The following is a 26,074-nucleotide window of genomic DNA, read 5'->3' as shown; positions in this document are numbered from 1 at the left end:
GGGCAAAGTGACCTGAAATATCTAGTTTTGCTCTTGCAGAGAGAAAAAGAAAAACTAAGAGGTTAATTGGATTTTGACAGAGAAACATTAAAAGCATCACTACCCCCACCACCCCCAACTTATTTAACCATAGTGTAACTTGAATGCTTTTCTTCGCTCCCTCCCCCTGAGCCCCACACAATAAAGCAAGCAGAAACTCTCTCAGGCTTTCACACAGACCAGGGCGGTTGCCAGAAATACAAAGGAAGCCTGACAGCGGAGGTGCAGTGAGGAACCCCAGGTAGCTGAGAGGCTGTCAAGTGCCCTTGTTGATACAGGGGACGCTGCAGTATTCTTTTAATCCCAAATGCAAAGGATTAGGGAAGATGATGGAATTATTTGCATTTGCAGACTAAAACCTAACATTGCGAAGGTCACCAACTACAGCCCAGGAATATTTTTGGTTTTGCGTTTTATTTTTAAACACTAGGAAAGGAAACGAAGGATTTTTAGGAAGACTCCGCATCTAATGTATGACATGGGGCTGGGGTGGGGGGTCCAACTTGCCCTGAGGGTCAAGTTGAGAGACCCAGGAGCCTGGAACCTCTGAGTAATACACACAGCCTGAAAACCACCAAGTCAAATAAGTTATTTTAAGTTATAGACCTAAGAAATTACCGTCAGGAGAGCATAGCACACTGTGGCTATCCAGTGGCCACAAAGCTGACTTACAGGTTCAGGGTTTGCAAAGATGGCTCTAAAGGATGACTTTTTTTTTTAAAACTTCAATCCCCCTTAAGATCCTTTTTAGTTTATTTATGTTTTTTATTTCTTAGAGAACTTAATGTGTGGGTATTATGTTTACCTCATTGTTATCCCTCCTCCGCGCCCTCCTGCCCCTCTCAAAGTCATCATCTCTCTTCCTTAATTATCTTGTTACATGTATATGTATGTAATCTATTGAGTCCATTCAGCGTTGCTCGTATGTGCATGTATTTAGGGCTGACCACCCGGGACTGAATAACCTATCAGGGACTCATGCCCAGAGAAAACTCTCTCTGTAGCCATTAATTGATGATAGCTCTTCATTTAGGGGCAGGGGCCCGTGAGAGTTCCCTGTGTGCTTTGGCCTGTCAACTGGTGTTGTCATTATGCAGGTCTTGTTTAGTCAACTGTGTTGTTAAGATCTCATGGGTGTGACTTCCCTGTCACGTCTAGGAGACACTGTCTCACAGCAGGCACCCTGGTCCTCTGGCTCTCAGAATCTTTCTGTTGTCTTTTCCATAAAATTTCCTGAGCCCTAGGTGTATGGGTTGGGTTGTATATGCATCAGCAGGGGTTGGGCCTCCCATGGTCAGTTGTTACCACTTAATATAGATATTAATATATATTCATATGTATAAACATAATATAATATATTGACAAATGTGAATATGTTACAGAGCTTCTGAATATATGGCTTATAAAAATTCAGCGAATTGTATTTCTGGATTTTTAAAAAGAAACTGAATATATATATATATATACACATACATGTGTGTATATACCCCATATATCCCTATATAGTAATATATACACTATATATATACACACACCATAATCATTTTCAAGTAGTTTAATTAATTTTTTAACTCTAATTTAAAAGTAGTAACTTATACTATTTCATAGGTCTTAGATCAAAGGGCTTTGGTACTCACCATCCCCAAGCAGGTTTATAAGAAACTCCACCTCTGCTAATGAAGTCACATCCATCAACATGCTGCCATTTGACTGGCAAGAGTTCAGAGCCTCATGCCAGGTCTTTTCTTCTTTCTGAAGTTTGTAGCATTTGCCATTGAGGGGAGTCCAGTCAGGATCACAGTGAGTGGCATGGTATTTCCAGGAGTCCTTCCCTTTGTAAATCAACACAAAGAAAACCATTTGCACAATTACTTCCAATATTACTTAACACTTTTTTTTATATAAATTGCCGTCAGAATGATCACTTTTAGGAAGTAAAACACAAAATTGACTCATCGCACCCACATGGTGGCTTACAGTCATCTGTAACTCCAGTTCCAGAGGATCTAAAGATCTTTTCTGGACTGTACAAGCACTGGGCACACACACATGGTACACACACACACACACATGGTATACACACACATGGTACACACACACACCCAGTACACACACACACGGTACACACTGTGGCTATCCAGTGTGTATACACACACACACACACACACACACACAGAGAGAGAGAGAGAGAGAGAGAGAGAGAGAGAGAGAGAGAGAGAGAGAGAGAGAGAGAGAGAGAATTTTGCTGGTCTATTCACTTAAAGATGTTTTATATTATGCAAGGGCTGTTATGGAACATAATTTAAATGGTATTCCAAGGATTTTATACAGGATGGGTAGGTAGAGCAGACACTTATCCTTGAGTTAAAAAAGCCTAAAATTCTGCTTGTTCCCTTTAGAATACCAATGATGAAGTTTCATCTTATTGTTCCCTTGAGGTCACTGTGGTATCTGCGTCACGCTGGATGGGTGTGAGCTCTGGATTAGGCTTCTCAGAGCCAATTGTCATGAAGCTCTAGACACTTGAGGAGATGGTGCTGTTGTGCAAGTTGGGTTTCAGCTCTTACTTTTGGGGAGCATGTCCCTGACAGCTGACTGCATTTGGGAGGCTATTTTTATTAATTGGTAGCAAGTGTCTCCCTTAGAACTGGTTTAGTTAAGTATGATTTCATTACTTTTCGAGAAACAATTTGTTCTTTCAAGCTGACTTTTAGGACATTGACCTCAATTGAATCATAGCTTTAAAATGTTGGAACATTTAGCTATTGTTAGTGGTTATTAACCTAACAAAACAAATGAATAATAGCAACTTATTCTAAATTCACTCTCAATGTAAGGAAAAAGTTAAAAGGGGGATTTCTGAGATGGAAAGAGTGGTAGGACCTGAGAGCTTTGAACCCTGAGAAGCTGAGTGAGATGCTGTTGAGGGCCGGAAGAGGGCTTGTCTAATATACTGGCTGTGGTGCAGTTTCCACTCTCCATCAGTAAGAAATAAGACATCTCCCTTGATTGTCACCAGACTTTCTTCAGAAGAGCTAAAGATAGCAGACAAGATGCTATAGTGGCTCCGTCTAGTATAACAAATTGAGAAGACGGTGAAGAACCCAGGAAGGAAAGATGCCTGTGTTGTCCCTTTCACCCTCAAAACCTCCAAGCAGCACAGTACAGCAAGAACTCCTCTTAGGGGAAGAAGACAGAAGTAAGTGTAGTCTGAGATGTGAGGCCTCCCATGGTGAACCAATGCTAGGCAGAGCGCTGCAACTCCTACAGTAACACTGGTGACTGTGGGCTAAGTCTTGCATTTGGCCAGGAAGACGGCTGTAGCCAGTACCAGCCTTCCAACTTTGGAGGCAAGACAGAGATCAGGAGTCCATCTGCTAGAGAGCAGGAAGTCGAATCCAACACCGGGCTTTGCATTGGAGCACAGCCTGGTGGGCACTGGGCTTTGCATTGGAGCACAGCCTGGTGGCTGTGTGTACAACTTAGTCCATTCCTGATGACTCTGCCCACAACTGGGCTGAATCCTTCAGTTTGTGACAGTGGGTTGGTAAGTGAATGATGCATCTGGTCTACCCTGGCTCCATGCTTCTCTCTCTAGATATGCTCTTAGTTCTTTTTGAACAACATACGAACTGCATTTGGGTAAAAGCTGGCTTGGCTTGCCACTTAAGAGGAGTGGCAATACCAAGTTCTTAGCAAACTGGACTTGGGCAGCATTTGGTGACTAATGGCTCAGAGAAAACAAGCATCCAGATTAGCATTTCTAGAAAGATGGGTACAAACAAAACCAGACTAAGAAGAGCAAAATAAGCAGCCAATCTTTTGATGGGCAGATGCTGGTACATGGTAATAAGTATTGGGAGTTTTCAAGAAACCATGCCTGCACCTAGTACTCAAAAGAAGGTTCTAGAAGCGGACTAGCTAGTAATCAGTCTGGGGGAGCTCCCAGAGAATTTAAAACAGCTGCTTTATAGAAGCTCATTAAGTTTGAAAAAGAAAAAATACACAAGGCAAACATTAGTGGACTTAAAGGAAGAGACAGACTCCAATACAGTAGTAGTTGGGAATTTACTCTTCATAGTTGGTGATGCACACAGTAAGCCAACCAAGCAATTGCAGAGTCAAGTTGCACCCCTGGTCTAAAGGCCCTACAACACCTACAGAACATTCCAACAGCTGCCTGCTTCACGTTTTTCTTCATCGGCGTAAATTATTCTCCATGACAGTTAACGTGCCTGGCCACAAGACAAACCTCAACAAAATGGACAAAAACTGATATCACACCAAGTTATTTTTTATTTCAACACAATGCAATAAAACTAGAATTCAGAGACAAGAAAGAGGAAGCTATAGTAACACATGGAAATTAAACAGTTTACTTGTGAATGGTCAATGAATCAAAGAATCAGTCAAGAAAGTATTTAAAAAATTCTTTTGAAACAGGTGCGAATAGAGATTCAATGTGCCAAAATGTATGGCCTAAAGCAAGCCCGGCGTGAATGGGGAAGTGCACTGCAATCATCTGCTTACTTGTGAAAGGTAGAAAAGACTCAAACAGCTCAGCACTAGGCCCATTCCCTTGCTGCACCTCCAACGGTCAGAAAAGCAAGAACAAACCAAACTCCAAATTAGCAGAGGGAAAGAAATAATGAAGAGCAGAGTAAAAAATGAATGAAATGGAGATAAAAAAATACAGAAGGTCAGTGAAACAGTGTACCGGAATTCTTCAAACACAATAGGCAAACCCTTAGCCAGACTAACAACAACAACAACACAGGTCAAGAGTCTTCAAGTTCAGCCATCCAGCCCCTCCACTTGTAACTGGCAGTGGCCAACGTCTGGAAATTCAGAAAGTAGTCACCCCGGTATCTCCTCTTTCTTCCTCTGATATTGGAATTGGTCTTTTAAAACTTTCCCTACACTTTTATGCTTTTTTAAAAATTTCCCTTCATATATTCATGAAAATTTATTTTTTAAAGTTTTTCTATTTGGGGTAATATTTTCAATACCTCTTGTTTCCTCCCTCTACCCTACATTTAGGAGTATTATGGCATGTTGTTATTAGTGGTGGTGTTAAATACCAGGCCTCCTATGGTCTAGGCTGGCCTGGAACTCTTAGCAAGGCTATCACCTTACGCTCTGACCCTCCTGCTTCTACCTTCTGGTGAATGTGGTGCTTAGGCTTGAACCTAGAGACACTTTATTGTTTTTTAAAGAAATGCTTCATAGAAATCTAAACAGAGAAAAGCTGAAAGCTTCCTCCTTGCATTCTGTCGCAAGGATGCCCGCTGTAACTACTTTGTCCAACAGTTCCGAGAGTCCTCACCAAAGCAATCACGTAAAAGAAGGAAACCAAGAGCGTTCAAATTGGGGAAGAGGATTCAACTTTGTCACTGTGTGTAGATGCCATCGTCTTATACAGAGACCCTCCAACTATTAGAAATAACAAATGAATTCAAGGTTGCAGGATACAACACATCAAAAGCCAGGTCTCTTGGGCCAGGTGTGGTAGCTCACGTCTTTAATCCCAGCACTTGGGAGGCAGAGATAGATGGATCTCTGTGAGTTCCAGGCCAGCCTAGTCTACAGATGAGTTCCAGGCCACCCAGGGCTACACAGAGAAACCCTGTCTTGAAAAAACAAAAAAAGAAAAACAAAAGTCAGGACTGTTGCTGTATGCTGACAGTGAGTTGTCTGATATAGAAATGAAACCTATTTACAATAACAGAAAAGTAGAATAAGAAAAAATTCTAGGACTAAATTTAACCAAAGAGTTAAAAAAAAAATCTCTGTAATGAAGTTTGTGAAACACTAATGAAAAATTAAAGAGAATATAAACATTGAAAAGGTATTCATTGTGCATGGATTGAAAGAATCACTATTTTTTTTAAATTAATTTATTCTTGTTACATCTCAATGTTTATCCCATCCCTTGTATCCTCCCATTCCCCCCCCCCCATTTTCCCATTATTCCCCTCCCCTATGACTGTTCCTGAGGGGGATTACCTCCCCCTGTATATTCTCATAGGGTATCAAGTCTCTTCTTGGCTACCAGCTGTCCTTCCTCTGAGTGCCACCAGGTCTCCCCCTCCAGGGGACATGGTCAAATGTGAGGCACCAGAGTACGTGAGAAAGTCATATCACACTCTCCACTCAACTGTGGAGAATATTCTGACCATTGGCTAGATCTGGGAAGGGGTTTAAAGTTTACCTCCTGTATTGTCCTTGGCTGGTGCCTTAGTTTGACCGGGACCCCTGGGCCCAAATCTGCCTATCATATTGTTCTACTTGTAGATTTCTAGGACCCTCTGTATCCTTTTATTTTGCTATTCTCCCATGCGTCTCTCATTTAGAGTCCCAATAGGATGCCCTCCCCTCTGTCCCAGTTTCCTGGTAAGTGAAGGCTTTTGTGGGACATGCCCCTTGGGCTAGTATGCAGATATAAGTGAGTATATACCATTTGATTCTTTCTGCTTCTGGGTTAACTCACTCATTATGATCATTTCTAGCTCAATCCATTTATCCACAAATTTCAGGAATTCCTTGTTTTTAATAGCTGAGTAGTATTCCATAGTGTATATGTACCACAGTTTCTTTATCCACTCTTCTACTGAGGGACACTTAGGCTGTTTCCATGTTCTGGCTATTATGAATAAGGCTGCTATGAACATGGTTGAGCAAATTTTCTTGTTGTGTGCTGGAGCATCTTCTGGGTATATTCCAAGGAGTGGAACAGCTGGGTCTTGAGGAAGCCCTATTCCCATTTTTCTGAGATAGCACCAGATAGATTTCCAAAGTGGCTGTACTAGTTTGCATTCCCACCAGCAATGAAGGAGTGTTCCTCTCTCCCCACATCCTCGCCAGCATGTGGTGTCGCTTGAGTTTTTGATCTTAGCCATTCTGATGGGTGTAAGATGGAATCTCAGAGTTGTTTTGATTTGCATTTCCCTGATGACTAAGGAGGTTGAGCATCTCTTTAAGTGTTTCTCAGCCATGTGATACTCCTCTGTTGAGAATTCTCTGTTTAGTTCCAAGCCCCATTTCTCAATTGGGTTATTCGGTTTGGTGGTGTTTAATTTCTTGAGTTCTTTATATATTTTGGATATTAGACCTTTGTCAGATGTAGGGTTGGTGAAGATTTTTTCCCAGTCTGTAGGCTGTCGCTTTGTTCTCTTGACAGTGTCTCCTGCCTTACAGAAGCTTCTCAGCCTCATGAGGTCCCATTTATTAATTGTTGACATTAAGGCCTGGGCCGTTGGTGTTCTGTTCAGGAAGTTGTCTCCTGTGCCAATATGTTCCAGGCTCTTTCCCACTTTTTCCTCTAAGTGGCTTAGTGTCTCTGGTTTTATGTTGAGGTCTTTAATCCACTTGGATTTGAGTTTTGTGCAAGGTGACAAATATGGGTCCAGTTTCATTTTTTTACACATAGACCTCCAGTTAGACCAGCACCATTTGTTGAAGATGCTATCCTTTTTCCATTGAATGGATTTGGCTTCTTTGTCAAAAATCAAGTGACCATATGTGTGTGGATTCATATCTGGGTCTTCGATTCGATTCCACTGATCAACCAGCCTGTTGCTGTGCCAGTACCATGCTGTTTTAATTACTATTGCTTTATAGTACAGTTTGAGATCAGGTATGGAGATTCCTCCGGAGCACCTTTTATTGTACAAGATTGTTTTAGCTATTCTGGGTTTTTTGTTTTTCCATATGAAGTTCAGAATTGAACTTTCAATGTCTTTAAAAAATTGTGTAGGTATTTTGATAGGGATTGCATTGAATCTGTAGATTGCTTTTGGTAGGATGGCCATTTTTACTATGTTAATTCTCCCAATCCAGGAGCAAGGAAGATCATGCCATCTTCTCAGGTCATCTTCAATCTCTTTCTTCAGAGTTTTGAAATTTTTTTCATACAAATCCTTCACTTGCTTAGTTAGGGTAACTTCTAGATATTTTATATTGCTTGTGGCTAATGTGAAGGGTGTGGTTTTCCTAATTTCTTCCTCTGCAAGCTTGTCATTTGTGTATAGGAAGGCTACAGACTTTTTTGAGTTAATTTTGTATCCAGCCAATTTGCTGAAGGTGTTTATCAGCTTTAGGAGTTCTCTGGTGGAATATCGAGGGTCACTTATGTACACTATCATATCATCTGCAAATAGGGATAATTTGACTTCCTCCTTTCCCATTTGGATACCCTTGATGTCCCTTTGTTGTCTTATTGCTCTGGCTAGAACTTCGAGTACTATATTGAAGAGATATGGAGAGAGTAGGCAGCCTTGCCTTGTTCCCGATTTTAGAGGAATTTCCTTGAGTATCTCACCATTTACTTTGATTTTGGCTATTGGCTTGCTGTATATAGCCTTTATTATGTTGAGGAAAGTGCCTTGTATCCCCGATCTCTCTAAAACTTGAAACATGAATGGGTGTTGAATTTTATCAAATGCTTTGTCTGCATCCAAGGAGATGATCATGTGGTTTTTTATTTTCAGTTTGTTTATATGGTGGATTACATTGATGGATTTCCGTATATTAAACCATCCCTGCATGCCTGGAATGAAGCCTACTTGGTCATGATGAATGATATCTTTGATGTGTTCCTGTATTCGTTTTGCAAGTATTTTATTTAGTATTTTTGCATCTATGTTCATAAGAGAAATTGGTCTGAAATTCTCTTTCTTTGTTGAGTCTTTGTGAGGTTTAGGTATCAATGAGACTATGGCCTCATAGAATGAATTTGGTAATTTTCCATCCATTTCTATCTTTTGGAGTAGCTTGAAGAGTATCGGTATTAGCTCGCCCTTGAAGGTCTGGTAGAATTCTGCACTGAAACCATCTGGCCCTGGGCTTTTTTTGGTTGGGAGACCATCGATGATTGCTTCTATTTCCGTAGGGGAAATGGGACTATTTAGCTTGTTTATCTGTTCTTCATTCAACTTTGGCAAGTGAAATTGATCAAGAAAATCATCCATTTCCCTTAGATTTTCAAATTTTGTGGCGTATATGCCTTCAAAGTAGGATCTTATGATTCTTTGAATTTCTTCAGTGTCTGTTGTTATGTCTCCCTTTTCATTTCTGATTTTGTTGATTTCAATACTGTCTCTCTGCCTTTTAGTTAGTTTGGCTAATGGTCTGTCTATCTTGTTGATTTTCTCAAAGAACCAGCTTTTGGTTTTGTTGATTCTTTGGACTGTTTTCTTAGTTTCTAATTTGTTAATTTCAGCCCCGAGTTTGATTATTTCCAGGCGTCTACTCCTCTTGGGTGTTTCTGCTTCTTTTTTTCCTAGGGCTTCCAGTTGTGTTGTTAAGATGCTTATGTGCGATGTTTCCAATTTCTTTTTAAAGGCACTTAGTGCTATGAATTTTCCTCTTAGCACTGCTTTCAATGTATCCCACAAATTTGGGTATGTTGTTTCTTCATTTTCATTGAATTTTAGAAACTCCTTGATTTCTTTCTTAATTTCTTCCCTGACCCAGGTGTCATTTAGCAGAGAGTTGTTTAGTTTCCATGTACATGTAGGCTTTTTGTTATTTCTGTTGTTGTTGAATTACAGCCTAAGAGCATGGTGATCTGATAGGATACAAGGTATTATTTCAATCCTCTTGTATCTATTGAGGCTTGCTTTGTGACCTATGATGTGATCAATTTTGGAGAAGGTTCCATGGGGTGCAGAGAAGAAGGTGTATTCTTTCTTGTTTGGGTGAAAGGTTCTATAGATATCTGTTAGATCCATTTGACCCATGGCATTGGTTAATGATGTTATTTCTCGGCTTAGTTTCTGTTTCAATGACTTATCCTTCAGTGAGAGTGGGGTGTTGAAGTCTCCCACTATTATTGTGTGGGGATCGATGTGTGGTTTAAGCTTTTTTAGGAGATCTTTTACAAATGTGAGTGCCCTTGTATTGGGAGCATAGATGTTCAGAATTGTGATGTCATCTTGGTTGACTTTACCTTTGATGAGTATGAAGTGTCCTTCCTCATCCCTTTTGATTAATTTTGGTTGAAAGTCTATTTTGTTGGATACTAAAATGGCTATGCCTGCTTGCTTCTTGTGACCATTTGCTTGGAATATTTTTTTCCAACCTTTTACCCTGAGGTAATGCCTTTCATTATGGGTGAAAAGTGTTTCTTGAATGCAAAAGAATGTTGGATCTTGTTTATGTACCCATTCAGTTAGTCTGTGTCTTTTTATTGGAGAATTGAGGCCATTGATGTTGAGAGATATTAATGACCAGTGACTGTTAAGAGTCTTAATTTTGATGTTGTTTCCAGTCGAGCGTTTGTGTAGTTGTGTTTTTGCCATGGGATAGTTATCTGTTTCCTGGGTAGTTTTGGTTGGAGCTTGACGCTTTGGGATGGAGTTTTCCTTCTAGTACCTTCTGTAAAGCTGGATTTGTGGATAGGTACTGTTTGAATTTGTTTTTGTCATGGAATATTTTGTTTTCTCCATCAATGGTTATTGATAATTTTGCTGGGTAAAGTAGTCTGGCCTGGCATCTGTGGTCTCTTAGGGTTTGCAGGATCTCTGTCCAGGCCCTTCTGGCTTTTATGGTCTCTGCTGAGAAGTCGGGTGTAATTCTGATAGGTTTACCATTAAATGTTATTTGGCCCTTTTCCCTTGCAGCTTTTAATATTTTTTCTTTGTTCTGCATGTTTTGTGTTTTGAATATTATGTGGCGGGCAGTTTTTCTTTTCTGGTCAATTCTATTTGGTGTTCTGTAGGCCTCTTGTATGTTTATAGGCATTTCTTTCTTTAGATTGGGGAAATTTTCTTCTATGATTTTGTTGAGAATAGTTTCTGGGCCCTGGAGTCTGATGTCTTCTCTTTCTTCAATGCCTATTATCCTCAAATTTCTTCTTTTCATGGTGTCCTTAATTTCTTGGATGTTTTGTGTCAGGAGTTTTCCAGATTTGGCATTTTCTTTAATGGTTGATTCAATATCTGTGATTGTATCTTCTAGACCTGAGATTCGTTCTTCCATCTCTTGGATTCTGTTAGAGAAGCTCACCTCTGTGTTGCTCGCCTTCTTCTCTCAGGTCTCCCGTTCTCGTTTTTCTTCTGTCTGTGTGTTTATCATTGAATCCATTTTCATTTTCAGATCTTGAACTGATTTTTTGATTTCTTTCATCTGATTTTTTGTGTATTCCTGAGTTTCTTCCATTGCCTCTTTATAGGTCTTCAGAGCTTGAACCGTTTTATTTCTTTCTTTCATCTGGTTGTTTGCATTTTCCTGCAATTTTTTCAGTTCCACTCTATGTGCTTCTTTTATGTCTCTCACCTGTTTGTCTGCGTCTTCCTGCATTTGATTACGAATTTTATTTGTTTCCTCCATTATCATCCTCATTACTAAGGATTTGAGGTCATTTTCTTGTATTTCCATTGTATTTGAGTTCTCTGGTTTGTTTTCTTTGGGATAGCTGGAAACTGGAGACGCCATGTTGTTTTGGGTTTTTTTGCGTATGATTTTTCGTTGTCCTTTAGACATCTTGCCGTTTTTGTTTTTGTTGGGTAGCTTCCAGAATTGGATGGAGGGTGTCTGACGATAGATTCACTTATTTTCTCACGATTTCCCTAGGCTGGGAGCTCAAAGCTTCACTGGTGTGGATGTTAGGAGGTTATCCCTGTTGTTCTGGTCTCTCACAGCCAGTGATCTTCAGCCCCCCTGTGCTGTGGATTCTGCAATTGTTCTGGGTCTCTGAATGAGCATTGGGTCAGGCCAAGGTATCCACAGCCTTCTGTGTTCCCTGCCAAGTCCAGCCAGGAACACTGGGCCTGAACCACGGGCTGAACTCAGCTAGATTCTCAGGGCCTGAACCGTCTGCCGAGCTCAGCTAGGGATTCTGGGCCCAAAATGCGCACAGGGTCCAGCCAAAATTTTTGGGCTGGGACTACGCACCAAGCTCCGCTAGGGCCTTTTGGCCCAAAGTGCGTGCTGTGGTCAGTTATTGACTCAGGGCCCGAACTGACTACCAATCTCAGCCAGGAACTCTGGATTCAAACTGCACACTGTGTCCAACCAGAGTCTTAGAGCAGGTGGAACCGAGAGCTCTGTCCAGCCTGAGCCACAGCAGGAGAACTGCGGCTGCTCTGAGTTAGCGCCTGTGGTTCAACCAAGTGCTCCGCCCAGACTGTGTCACCGCAGGGGAGCTGCCGCTGAGCTGAGGTGGTGCCTAGGATGGAACTGCGCACTCCACCAAGCCTGCGCCACAGCAGGAGACCTGCAGCTGTTCTGAGTTAGCACCAATGGTGGAACCAAGTGCTCTGCCCAGACTGTGTCACTGCAGGGAAGCTGCCGCTGAGCTGAGGTGGCGCCTAGGGTGGAACTGAGTGCTTGGCTAAGCCTGCGCCACAGCAGGAGAACTGCGGCTGCTCTGAGTTAGCGCCTGTTTTGGAACCAAGCGCTCCGCCCAGACTGTGTCACCGCAGGGGAGCTGCCGCTGAGCTGAGGTGCTGCCTAGCGTGGAGCTGCACGCTCAACTAAGCCTGCGCCACAGCAGGGGAGCTGTGGCCGAAGCTGAGTTAGTGCCTTGGGCAGAATTGCTTGCTGGGCTGGGCCAGTACCCGGGACTCTGGGGCCGCTGGTGCTGCTGCCTCTGCCGCTGCTGCTCCGATCAGAGAAAGTCCACGCTCCTCCCGTGTGCAGGGGCACGCAGGTCCTCCACACCCTGGTCCCTCCGAACCGTGGAGCACTCCCGCTGCCGTGATGTTCGGACCTCGGTGTTCCTGGCTCAGAAATCTGTGCAATTCCCTGAATTGTTCACTGGAGCCTCCAAACGCGGTCCACACTGCTCACCGCCATCTTGAAAAACCGTCAGGGTAATTTCGGCATGGAGACAGGATCCCGAGGCAGAGGGCATGGGGGAGTGCTCAAGAATCACTATTTTTAAAATGTTCTGCTCACAGTACCTGATGTGATTTATACTGTCACTGAAATTCCTATCAAAATACTAATGATGTTTTTTATAGAACTAAAAAAAGCCAAGTCTCAATCCTATCTGGAACTACACATCCCTCAAATAGTAAAAACCACTCTAGGTAACAGAGAACAAAATTTGACTTTGCAACATGCTACAAAAGCTAGCATTTAACAGAGTATGGGATTGGCATGAAGACAGACACAGTGACCAGTGGGACAGGAGAGGGAACTGAGAAGTGAGGCCCACACATTACAGCAAATGATCTTCAGCACACGTCATAAGAACACTGCTTGGAGAAAGAGAAGTCGTTTTCAATAAATGGTGCTAGAGAGATGAGTTATCCAAATGTGGAACAGTAAAAATAGTTCAGCATTTGCAAAAATTAAATAAAGATGAATTCATAATTTACGTAAAGACCTTAAATTGTGAAACTATTTGAATAGAAAGGGGGACTACTTCAGGATAGTGAAATGGGTGAGGCCCTTTTTGAACAAAAAGGTGCCAAGGCACAGCAATGAAAAGTATATCAGACAAATGAATACTGCCAAACTAAAAAGCTTCTTCATAGTAAAGAAAAAAGAAAAACCAAAAGAATGAAGACACAATATATATGAGACATATTTTCAGACAACACACCTGACAAGGGCTTGGTATATAGAATATACAAGGGACTCCAAAGCTCAACAGCAAAATCCCAGCTTTGACATGGTGGCACATCCCTGTCATCCCAGCATTTGGCGTGGAGGCAGGAGAATCAAGAGTTCAAAGTCATATGGCGTTACATGGTGAGGTGAGGTCAGCCTGGGTTACATGGAAACCGGCCCAACAAACAAATAAAAACAGCGAACCCTCCAATAATCAGACCCAAAATTGAGTAATGGATATAAACTGTAGTTCTCAAAAGAAGATATACCAATAAGCAGCAGGTATAAAAAGTTTCTCTATCACTATTCCTTTGGAAAATACTGTTTAAACAAGATATCACCTCATCCTAGGAAGAATGGCTATTGTCAAAAAGACTAAAGATAATACATACTGCAAGGGTGTAGAGGAAGGGGAACCCTCACACATTGATGAGAATGTGAATTAGTGTGGCCATTATGGAAAACAGTGCCAGGAACTCTTTAAAAAAAAAAAAAACTTTAAAGCTACCATCTAATTCAGCAACCTGATTACTACAGAATATACTTTGAATATATATATATATATATATTCATTTTATATATACATATGATTAATATTTAAGATCATAGGTATATTTAACCTGATTCAAATTAACAATGTGTACTTTTGTACACTTATCAATTTTTGTACCCAACAAGCACATTAAAATTTTATTTTTTAATGTGTTATTTAGTAAAAACAGATCCCTTGCAGCTCAGAAACACAGGGTGACACTACTGGAGTAAATTATCAGACCAATTCATTAACTAGACCCATTGATGAGAGTAGCCAGTCAAACAGAAGAAAATAAACGTGGCAGGAGAGAGTGAGAAAACAAAAAACAAGTGAATGATGAAAGAAGAAATGGAGATATAAAGAAGGAAGGAACAAAACACAAAGGAAACAACCATAACAGCTAGAGCAATTCTAGCAAATACTTAAAATAATGGAAAAGTGACTACATAAAAAATATGAGTGGTGATTCTTTCTTCCCACGTGCTATGCCCAGTTCTCCAACACTGCCAGGGTCAGCTGCCATTGGATAAAAAAATAAGTTAGAACCCAAGTGGTAGAGGCAATATTTACAAATTACGAGTCCGTGTATTTTAAAATCTAGAACTGTTTCAAATTATTCTCGTAATGATTCTTTAAAAAAAAAAAAAAAAACAAACTGGTTTTGTTGTTATTTAGTCTTTTGAGTTAAAGTAGCAATTCCCAAAGAAAATAAATGGGTAACAGATACCAAAAGTAGGTATAATTAGGGCTGAGAAGATGGCTCAGTGAGCAAGAGTGCTTGCTGTTCAAGCCTGAGTATAGAAGTTCAAATCCTCAAAGCCCATGTAACAAGCCAGGTGTGGTTATGCTCGCTTGTGGGTGTGTCTATGATGGTAGCATGGGAGGGGGCTGCAGAGAGAGGATTGTTATGGCTCGCTGACTGGCAGTCTATCTCCAGGTTCGACACAAGATCCTGCCTAAAGAGAATAAGGCAGAGTGGAAGGTCAGGACAGCTGACGTTCTCCTCTGGCCTCAGTATGTTTGGATGGGTATGCACATCCATACATACTTGCACATACACCACGTGCATACCCCTTGCACATACACTGTCCACTGTCCACACATATGTCATGGCCACACTCATACATGCAGATGAATAAAAAATTGTGAAAATGGTAGAGTTAGACTAGATTACATTATTCTAGATTATAACCAGGTATTTGTTGCCTTAAATATCACCCTAATTTTGTTTGCTATTTAAATGGGGGGGGGAGCACATTACTAATATTTGAAATTTGAAATGTAGTAGACACTTCTCAGCAGAGGGCTGGAGTTGTGTTGTATACCAAGTGACCAGAGTTTAAACGGTGCCTTGTAATGTTGAACTAGATCAAAGAGAGGCGTTTGAATGGTCTCACCGCAAAGAAGTGATAATGTTTGAAATAATGGATATGCTGGTCATTGCACGACACGTATTCAGACCACAACACACTGCATGCTATTATCATGTGCAACTCTTATGTTAGAAAGAAAACCCACATAATAAAAAAGTACTACTAAGTTATTTTCTTTTACCTTTAAGTTTGAGGAATCCCACAGATAAAAACTCAAAACTATAAAAGAAAGCATACTTTGGGTTTCTAATGCAGAATGATGAAAGAGTGAAAATCTTTAAAAGAAAAAAAAAAAAAAAAAGAAAAAAAAAAAAAGACAGAATCCTTTGCTTGACTCATGCTGTTTTGTTGTAGTTTTGAGTAAATGCATCTGATGTGGTCATGCTTCTTTAGAAGGGCAAGGACCACTTACATATTTTTATTCATATACCCATAAACCTGAGTTTGCTAAGCCCCAATTATGAGTTATCAGCAAAGTAGAGACATTTTAATGCATAGAGGGGACACTTCTCCAACCAAAGAACAATTAAAGAAGTACTTACCAAGAATTTCATGAGCAGTGTGGTTTAGATCTCTTTTGCATATATAAGGCAAGGTAGACTCACAGTCCCTGCTCTGCCAGGCAGTTGAGGCTAATTTCAGTGTTCCACAGCGATACTCAACAAACGGCCCAGAGTTTAGCTCTGAAAAATCAACACACACAGAAATGTCGTTTTGTCACAAAAGGTAGCCCTTCTCATTCCCCCTGTTAGCGCCCCCTACAGGACATTCGTTATGCTTCTCTGTGATTTTGAAGTTCAAGTCTAGGCATGGCAGGGAACTGATTTCCCAAAGACGGCCAGAGAGCCACTTTTGTTACTTTAAAGTGGAGGGATATTTTGCAATTTGTTGCTATTTTGAAAACAATAGTCTCTCTCGGACCCCAATATCCTTGCAATGTTAGCTAAATAGATTATCTTTCTGGGTTCTGCCTTCTGCGGAGCTCGTCTTATACTTATAAACCGTATTTAATAAACCACAGGTGTGGTGGCACAGGCCTGCAAATCCAGCACATGAGAGATCAAGGCAGGAGGATTGAGCATTCTAGCCTTGCTTAGGTAACATAGAGGAACCTGATCCGGGGGCGGGGGAAAAGTTAACCACTCTCAGAGTAAGATATTTTTATGGGACTGCTGTGTCTAAGTCTGTAGCACAGCCCAGCATGTTAGAGGTAAATACGATGCTTGGGTACCTGGGCTCCAGCTCAGGTAGCTGAGTGGTGTTCCATCAGACCACTGCCAGCCTGCCTTTTCATCCAGCTGATTCAAACCAATCCACACCTCCGCTGCTTCCCTGCTCAGCTGCTCTGAAAAGAAAGCCATGGCGTGTCAACAGAAAAGAGAAGAGTCAAAACAAAAAAGAAAGCCAAACTCAACAGTCCACTGCTTTCTTGAACTGCTATTTCTTCATGTCGTAAAGCCACAGGTAATGCCGGAGTAGGTGTTAAGAACCCCACCACCACCCCCATGCTGGGGCTTGGGTGTGACAAAGCAGGGTTCCGCCATTTGCAGAATGACCTACAAACAGCAATAGGCAATAGCCAGCTCTGGTTTATCCGAAGGGGCCCTATTCAGAACGTGAGGCGCTCCCATTTGCCCTAGCTCACACACTTCCGGTTTTAGAAGGCAGAGGCAGAGATGGCCATGGCCACGCCCAGAGAGTGAACAGAAGTAAGTGCTCACACTTGGGTGAACTGAATCTCAGCAGAGCTGCTGAGAGCTGTCTGAAAAGAAGCATCTTAGAGTAAGAGCCCTGTGTTCTGGAGGCCTCTGCAGCGGGGACCCAGCCAGGGCCCATGCACTTGAGAAAAGAGAGGATTCTGTGGTTCTGTGGTCCCTGCTTATAACCACGGCACTGCAGCATGTTTCCAGTTAATCCAACCATGTCTCTGCCATGGATACTGTAAATAAAACGACTGACATGCTTGCACAGAAAATGTGCCTATAGAAATTGTATACTTACGGTTTTTCTTTTAGTGTGCCTAAGTTGAAAAAAAAATTTTTTTTTCTAAATGAATGTGTACTACTTGTACAATAAAATTGGGGTAGGCCCTCTCTGCAGTTGCCATTTTGACATTTCTTCTGAAAAGGAGAGCACCGTTTTCTTCTGATTTACGTACTTCAGAGTAATTCACTCACTCTCTTCCTCTTCCCCTCCTTTTCTCTCTCCCTGCCTCTCTCTTTATCTCTGTCTTTCTCTGAGCATCTTTGCTTCTGTCTGTGTGTGTTTCTCTGTCTATCTGTCTGTCTCTCTATCTTTGTTTCTGTCTCTGTGTTTCCATCTCTCTCTATGTCTGTGTGTCCATGTGTCTGTGTGTCTGTCTTTCTAAATACAGGGACCTAGCCTGAGAGTACAGGCAGGTATTAAGAGAGTGAGTGACTGGGCTCGCTTCCCTCCTGTGGTTTTGTAGCAGTAATTACTGCAGCGCCTTTATTCTCACAAACTCCTTGGTCTGGACCATAGATTGTGTGATTGTCAGGGAAAGGATTCTGTATTCGCAGATAAGTCGGCTCCTCCTCAACAATTGGACATTTCAGTACAACCATGGAAGCTGGAGGAAGCCAGACACTTTTTTAAAAAAAAGATAAAGGATGCTTTAACACTAAACAGAACATTTTGTACAATAAACTCCATGTCCAAGTGTTTCTAGCATTAAACACAGTCTCTTCCTGATGATTGGACTGAATCGTTAGCCTTCCCATAAGGGCGAGGTGGGTCAGAAGACTCACTGACAAGACAGGGAGAAATTCCTATATGCTAAACCCACACAAAGTGCTGTGATGTAAATAACCTAACTCAAATATCAACTCTTTTTAGGATTAATCCACATACTCAAAACCACGCAATTGTGTTTACCAAAACATAAACAAGGATCATGCACTTTGTAATTCATGTTTAAAGGTACACACACACACACACACAGAGAGAGAGAGAGAGAGAGAGAGAGAGAGAGAGAGAGAGAGAGAGAGAGAGAGAGAGGGAGAGAGAGAAAGCAAAACTAAAAAAAGAAAGAAAAAAAAAAAAGAAAGAAAATCAACACCTACCCCCCAATCTATTTACCTTTATAACTAAGTTTACCCTTAACACATAAATACAAACTCAGGACTAAATTCCTTTGGATGTTCCTTGTCATTTGTGACAAGCTTGATAATTCTTTACGTCACAATTTAGAGACTAACAAGAGACAATAGACTCATCGCATCACCAAAAACACTTTGGTTAGGACAATTTCTGTCTTCATGAATAGACTTCTGTTTCCCCAAACAATCCCCAAAGCCTAATTATAGAATCAAAATGTTTAACTAAAAGCCACTGACATATCTTATTTTTCTTTTACCTTGCTATTCAAGCTTGATGAATAGGTACAAATTCCCCCGTGAGAAGCCTTGGCCGTTAGGATGGATAACAACCGTAATTCATAAATGGTGTGCAAGCTTTCCCATAAGACCCACTCTATATTAGTAATGATTTTGGAAATTGTCTTTTTACTCCAATAAGATTCCCTCAAATTAGTTTTGACAACGATTCCCCACTTGTGCAGAGCTGATGGGGAAGGGTGAGCATGCACTGTGCGCCCATTCATCACTATCCTTCTGAAAGATGTCTCTGGCTGTGCAAAGCTTCTACTTCCATCCAGTGTCTCCCATTCCACAGATACAGATGACGTAACTGGGACCCTATACTAAGATATGTGTGGGAATGGTTGGCACAGCCATAAACAAAATGATTTGATCTGCCTACTCCCGAGGCAGATTAATATGTTACTACAAAGTTACACTCCTCGGTAACAATTAAAACAAGATGGAGGCCTGAAAAGATGGCTCAGTTGGTAAGAGTGCTCATTTTGCAAGCGTGAGAGCTTTGGGTCAAATTCCCAGCAGCCACATAAAAAGCTGGACATGACTGGGAGCAAATCCAGGAAGACTCGAACCTGCGAGCTGCTGTTCCAGTGAGAGGGTGTTTCAAGAGAAGAAGGCAGAGAGTGATACAGAGAGATGCTTTGCCCTCCAGCTGTGTGTTCAGGGACACATGCATCTGCACAGTCACGTACATATGTTATACATCACACACGCACACACACACACAGAGGCACACACCACAGTGTAGAACTATATATCCACTTTTATGTGCACATGTATCTGCACCGTCATGTACATACATATCACACACACACACACACACACACACACACACACACACACGTACACGCCACAACATAGAGCTACATAAACATCTTTATGGACACATATGCATCTGCAAGTCACTTACATATACCACATACACCACAATGTATGTATGTGTGTGTGTGTGTGTGTGTGTGTGTGTGTGTGTGCGTGCGTGTGTGTGTGTGTGCGCCTGTGTGCAGTGAGGACTGTGAGGCAGGGGCGGTTCTCAGGAGTTGTCTCTCTTCTGCCGCATCATGGCATCCGAGGACTGGACTCAGGTCGTCAGGCCGTGCACCTCTACCCACTTGAGTTACCTTGTTAGGCCCCAAGTAGCTTTTTAAAAGGAACACAAATGAATTCGAACTAAAAAGAGGAAGAGGAGGAAACACAAGTTTCAACTCATTTTTACAATTCTATTTGAGGCAGGATACAAAGGTAGGAAAAATTATGGGCACAAGGGAGGGAAAACATGTAAAAAATAAAACAGAACAACCCCCTCCCCCCCAAAAAAAAACAGCTTTCCATCTGGTTTACCTGTCCTACTGATGGATACAGGAACTTCAGGCACCATTAACCACTGATAGGGCCAAAATTGTTTACAGAGACAATATATTTTTTTCCTAAAGCTATCTTGTCAAAGATAAGAAACAAATTGTGTATACTTTAGCCTAAAATTATGTATAACTTTGAGCTTCTCCCATTCTCCTCCCATTTCCAAATCTAAACAATACCTTATAACTTTGTTCAGAAGAAAAATGAATAATAAATATAAATTTCTTTTTTTTAATATTTATTTTTTATGTATATTAATGTTTTACTCGCATATATATCTGTGTGAGTATGTTGGATTCCCCTGGAATAGAAGTTACAGACACTTGTGAGCTGCCATGTGGGTGCTGGGAACTGAACCCGGGGTCCTCTGGAAGAGCATCCAGCTATCTCTCCAGCCCCAGAAGAAAATTCTTGGACTCTGAGAAATGTTTAAAAATGAAGGAACTATTTCTAAGCAATCTTTACAGATTTAACTTGAGACCACCAAATTTACATTGTGTCTATTGTAAAGACACCTAGGCAGACTTTCTCTTGACAAGCTGATACCAATATTTGGGTCTGTCTTATTTTTTTCCCTGGGTACTTCTCTATTAACCCGTGTGTTTAAGATCATGTTAAAAATACCATTTAATAAATCTCTAATTCTGCTTCATATTGGTTCACCCTTGTATATTTTTCATTGAACAACAGACTCTGTGTTTGTCTAAATGGTGGAACGAAAGGAAACCGTCGGGGACGTGTGGGGGATGGAGCATAGCTGTGCCTCTGTGCTTAGCACCACTGACAACTGGGCGGCTTGTCTGGGACCCAACTAAAGCATTGTTTGTGAGTTTCCTTGACTATTATTTGGCTGATCTGCCTTGATAAACACAGCTTGCATTTCATCTATGTTTCCTCATTTCTGTTTTCTGGTCAAAGATCCATGTGATTTTTAAAAAAAATAAGTGTTATTAGAAATGAATATTAAAAATTGCCTGGTATTGTCCACATCCCGTTCTTGGATCAGATAAAACAGTGCATAGCTTATCTAGAGGGATATGTCCGTGAGGTCTGACATACTGATGTCTCAAGTCATGCGATTGCCTTAAAGAGAGCTGTCTGAGATACCATAGGAAAACTGTCTCCCCAGACAGCACATTCCAGACTCAAAACATAACAGGAGTGACCACTTCTACAATTTGTTTTGACTCTATATCTTAAGTTCTACGTTAAAATGTCTTTTAATAAATCTCAACTCTATCATATGGTATTTCCATAAAATCATTTTCTTTGTCAAAGCCACAAATCCCAGTTTTGCCTGAACCAATCATTAAGGGAAAGAGACTGCTTTAGCTGATGTGGGAACAAAGTTAAGCTGTTTTCCCATCACCACCACTGGTGGCATTTTGAAATATTATTGTTCTATATGTACAGGTGTTTTTTGTTTGTTTGTTTGTTTTTAGAAAAAAATCTCCCACTAATATTAAAGTTTTGGTATTTACCACAGGGTCTATGATGGGCCTGCACACCACGATGGATAAGCTATGAATGAATAGACTGTTTAATTATTTACCAATGGAGTTGGATGTCTAAATTCTGCAGACGACAAGAATTGGTATTTAAGTTTAAGAGCTCCTCTGATCCAGCTGAGTTGCAGCTCACCTGGGTCATGGGTTATAGCTGCAACTTCTCTTCTCCAAGGGGAAAACTGAGACATGAATGGGTGCCAGAGAGAATGGTACAGTGTACATACAAAACACACACAAGACAAGATGGCTCAGTGGGTAATGGAACTTGCCACCAAGCATGAAAAACTGAGTTGGATCCTCAGAACCCCTATGCTGGAAGGAGAGAACTGACTACTGAAAAACTGCATACGCGTGCACGCGCGCGCACGCGCACATAGACACACACAGACACACACACACACTAAATTAAGGTTTTAAAATTCAAAATTAGAATTTTGGCTATATTAAGAAAAGGGAAAACATTTTTAAGGATATATTTTTTTGCACCCAAGGACAGAATTGTCCACAATAGCCATTTTATTGTGCTGATCTCAATGTGCCCCATTCCCATACTTACTCCTTATGAAATTTTCTTCATTTTCATCGGTAATACTTAACAAAGCACCTCCTTGCATCTGACAGGAAGAGTGTGCCTCATTCCACGAGAGAAGTGAAAGCAGGTTGAATTGGTAGCAAATGTGTGAACTGGAGTTCCTTTGCCACACAGCATCGCAGAATACCTTCGTGGAGCCTGGAAACAAAGTTCATTAAAAACAGTCATGGCAGCCTTCTCTGTGCGGTGATATCTAATATTTCTAAGATGAGTTCAAATAAAATGATTCCAGCTTGCAAGTTCTCACACTTCAGGGCCTTAATGTGAACTGTACGTTGCTGCTGTCCCATTAATAAAGCAGGGTTAAAAACTTACTCAAAATTTACCTAAGAAAACTCAAGAATGATCAGCAGAGAATCTCTAATAAGAAAGTAGAGAGACTAGTTTTAAGGGAAAGAAGTGGAAATGAAGTATTTTTGGAAATAATATTTTGGTTCTTTAATAAGCAAACATTTAGAATTCTATGGGAATTAAATATTTACTTGGGATAGACCTTAATATTGTTCCCAAAAACCTTTCTCTTCTAATGCCAAATTGCCAAAACAGAGAAAGTGATATAATACATATATGTGTCAAAAAGGAACATGTTTTCCCCAGGCATAGAAACAATGATACTAATTGTAAGCAGTTCTTTCAGACAAGAGGAGTAGAATAAAAATTCACTCATAAGATCCTGTCCTAGATTTCATAGTAAGCTTGAAAGTAAATTGAGTAGAGTATGAAGGTATAGATCTGAAATCTGGAGTTTATTGAAGTGAGGGAAAACAAAGGCCTACTTCGCTGGTTTTGCTAAAATTCTAAACCAAACCCCAAGGTGAACTAAGTCTGTAACTCAAACTCAGTTACACAATTAGAAAATGTAGAAAATGGTGAACTGCATTTTGGCACACACAGAAGCGACGGAGAACAACCCGCTAGAGTCTAGACTGTTCCTTCCCCACGTGTGCTCCTTGGGTAGAGCAACTTCACAACTCTTCCCAAGAAAATTTGGTTCATAGTGCCTTAGTGTGTCCTCTGGGAACACGGCGTGCACACTACAACACTGAAGACTCCGAGATTCCTGTGGTTAAGAACCTGCTTAATATGAATTCAATATGCTTCAAATTGACTTGACAATGAAATCTCTTTTTGTGTGTTCTTTCTCACCTAGAATACTTAGATAATTGCCTTGAGAAATGTAGGCCTGATTTCATGCCTAGTTACTGCACACATTTTCAAGAACCAAATTAGTTAATTGGGAGTTAATAAATAATTTTATACATCTAAGAATGTCTACAGTATTTCCTGGATGATACGTGTATTTGTAGAAGGGTCCAATATTAAAGACAACAGAGAACAAGGCTGTCACCAAACAACATCTAAGGGAGGGAAGAGGAGAGGAGGAAAAGAAAGGAACAATTTTTAAAAACCACTTTTCTGGGGTGGTTAGAGTGTCTTGCATTCCTTCATCATTGCCTTTAGGTAAAATGGTAGGCCTTCCCTGAGATGAATAGTACATTGGGGGTAGACTTTGGATTGGCCATGTTCCCCTGGATGTGATCACTGAAACCATGAAAGTTGATCGACAACTTTCAAAGGAGATGTGTAGAATAACACAGCCCATCTAGGGAAGCAGACATTACCTGGGGCTGCCTGCACAGGGCTACAAATTCTAACATTTGATTTAAGCAGATGTGAATGACATGGGCTGACTCATTAGGAGAATATGAGTGTCTACTGCAAGTATTTGACTGAAGTTTTTCTATTATATAACCTTAGAAATCATAACAGACATGTATAAGCCCAAGTATAATCTAACATAACTGGACTGTGTATACACAGCCCACATGTATCACTCGCAAAACCCTCACTGCAACTACTTAATATGCAGAATTTAAAGAGGGTCTGAAAAAAAGGCATATTGAAAGAGCAGGACCAACTCTTGACAAAAACCCAGATCACTTGATGTGTCCTTCACACCTTTTTTTTTTGTCACGCATATGATTGTGGTCTATATTATAGTTACGACTTTCTACCAGGTCTATTCCCATGTCAGGAGTGAGAGGCAGGTGCCCTGTGCCCAGGATTAACCTCTGCCATTTAGCCATCCTTGAGTAGCCACAGGCCACTCAGACGTGCCTTCCTGAGAAAGGCCTTTGCACTTTTTCCTTAAAGATAATGTTTCCTGGTGTTTGCTTCATGAAACATCTGCTTTATAACCAGCATTTAATTTTAAATGTGTACCCATGCCAGATGTAATACAGAGCCTCTGAGATGGAGAGCAGGAAATCACCTTTTTAAAACATACAAACAATCTGCTACAAAATTCTCTGGCCTACTAAAGTCCTCTATGCTTCCTTGCCTTTCACACGATTATCGCCAATCTAAGGTCTACACTTAGCGCAGTATCCATCTTAGGGAAGGCCATTACACTATACAATCCAATCTTTACTGTAGTCAGAAGAGTGTGGAACCATCATATTTGTTTTAGAAGGGTTAAATAATATGAAGAAGAAACACAGTGCTCACAAGGGGTGACTCCCATCTCCCTTTCAGTCTTCCCTTCTACCTCCCCATCCCATAGTTTCATTTTATTGTATTATAGTGGCTACCATTAATGTAGTTTATATATCTATATATTTGCTTTTATTATATATTTCATATAACCGAAATTATATAATATGTGATATTTTTGTGACTGGCTTTGTCCTCTTAGAATTATGTTTTTAAGAGTCATTTAGGTTGTGGCATGTATCAGTATTTCATTTTTTTTACTGCTCAATATTATATATTATATGATATGCTGCTTAGCCGTTGTCTGTTTGACATAAACTAGAGTCATGTGGGAGGAAGGGACCTTAATTAAGGACTTGTCTCCATGAGGTTGGCCTGTGGGCATGTCTGTGGGGCATTTTCTTGATTACTGATTGATGTGGGAGGGATGTGATGGATTGAGTAAGAATATTTGAATGTTTGGTCCCCAGAGCATTTCAGGGGTCACACTCGAGCAACTGCTGACATGATTACTCCATGTTATGGTTAAAGGAAATGTTTTTATTATAGATATGAGGGAGAACAGAGAGAGAGAAAAAAAGGCAGACTGTACATGACCAGAGCTATCTGTGAGAGAAGGTAGAATAATCAGAGACAGAGAATAGAGAGCAGATAAGTGAGAACAGATGGGTTATAAGAAGGATGAGTAATCCCCCTCAGTCACAGTCATAGGGGAGGGAAGTAAGGGGAAAATGGGAGGGAGGGTGGAATGGGAGGATACAAGGGATGGGATAACAATTGAGATTAATATGAATAAATTAATAAAATATATATTAAAAAAAAAAAGAACTATGGCCTGAGACTAGAGGCACGAACTATGACAGAAATTTCTATTAAATACTTTGTTCAAGAACCTAGAACTATATATTCTCAGACATTAAATGAGCCCTTAGTCTCTCCTAATAAATAAATAAAATAAAACCTTTAAAAAAAAAAAAGAAGGATGAGTAGTTGTAGGGAGGGAAACCCATGAGCTGCAGGCCATTTAGGGTAATGGAGGAATGGAGAAGGGTTAGTGTTCTGGTGTGGACTCTGAAATGTATAGCAGCAACCACAGGTATTGGCAATGGACCCATGCATCTCTTCCGCCAGTGGTAAGGGAAATGACTCCTTTTCATTGATGGGAACTGGTTTCACAAGTTTCTGAGGAACAGTGGCTAACCACCAAAAATCCTCCA

General features: G+C 40.8%; 1 protein-coding gene across 1 annotated transcript in view; it reads right to left on the bottom strand.

The window, feature by feature from the left end:
- Pla2r1 (phospholipase A2 receptor 1) overlaps window positions 1-26,074 on the bottom strand; it is a 128,641-nt gene that overhangs the window by 76,732 nt on the left and 25,835 nt on the right. The window contains exons 4-7 of the mRNA XM_051167079.1: window positions 22,329-22,502; window positions 16,739-16,852; window positions 16,050-16,190; window positions 1,677-1,871 (exon numbers count right to left, since the gene is read on the bottom strand). Coding sequence (XP_051023036.1) covers window positions 1,677-1,871; window positions 16,050-16,190; window positions 16,739-16,852; window positions 22,329-22,502 — 624 coding nt within the window. The remainder of the gene's footprint in view (window positions 1-1,676; window positions 1,872-16,049; window positions 16,191-16,738; window positions 16,853-22,328; window positions 22,503-26,074) is intronic.

The sequence above is a fragment of the Acomys russatus genome, chromosome 24 (assembly GCF_903995435.1).
Source record: "Acomys russatus chromosome 24, mAcoRus1.1, whole genome shotgun sequence".
Taxonomy (NCBI): Eukaryota; Metazoa; Chordata; class Mammalia; order Rodentia; family Muridae; genus Acomys; species Acomys russatus.
Note: the sequence above shows the minus strand (reverse complement) of the source record. Positions and strands in the feature narration are given on the sequence as shown.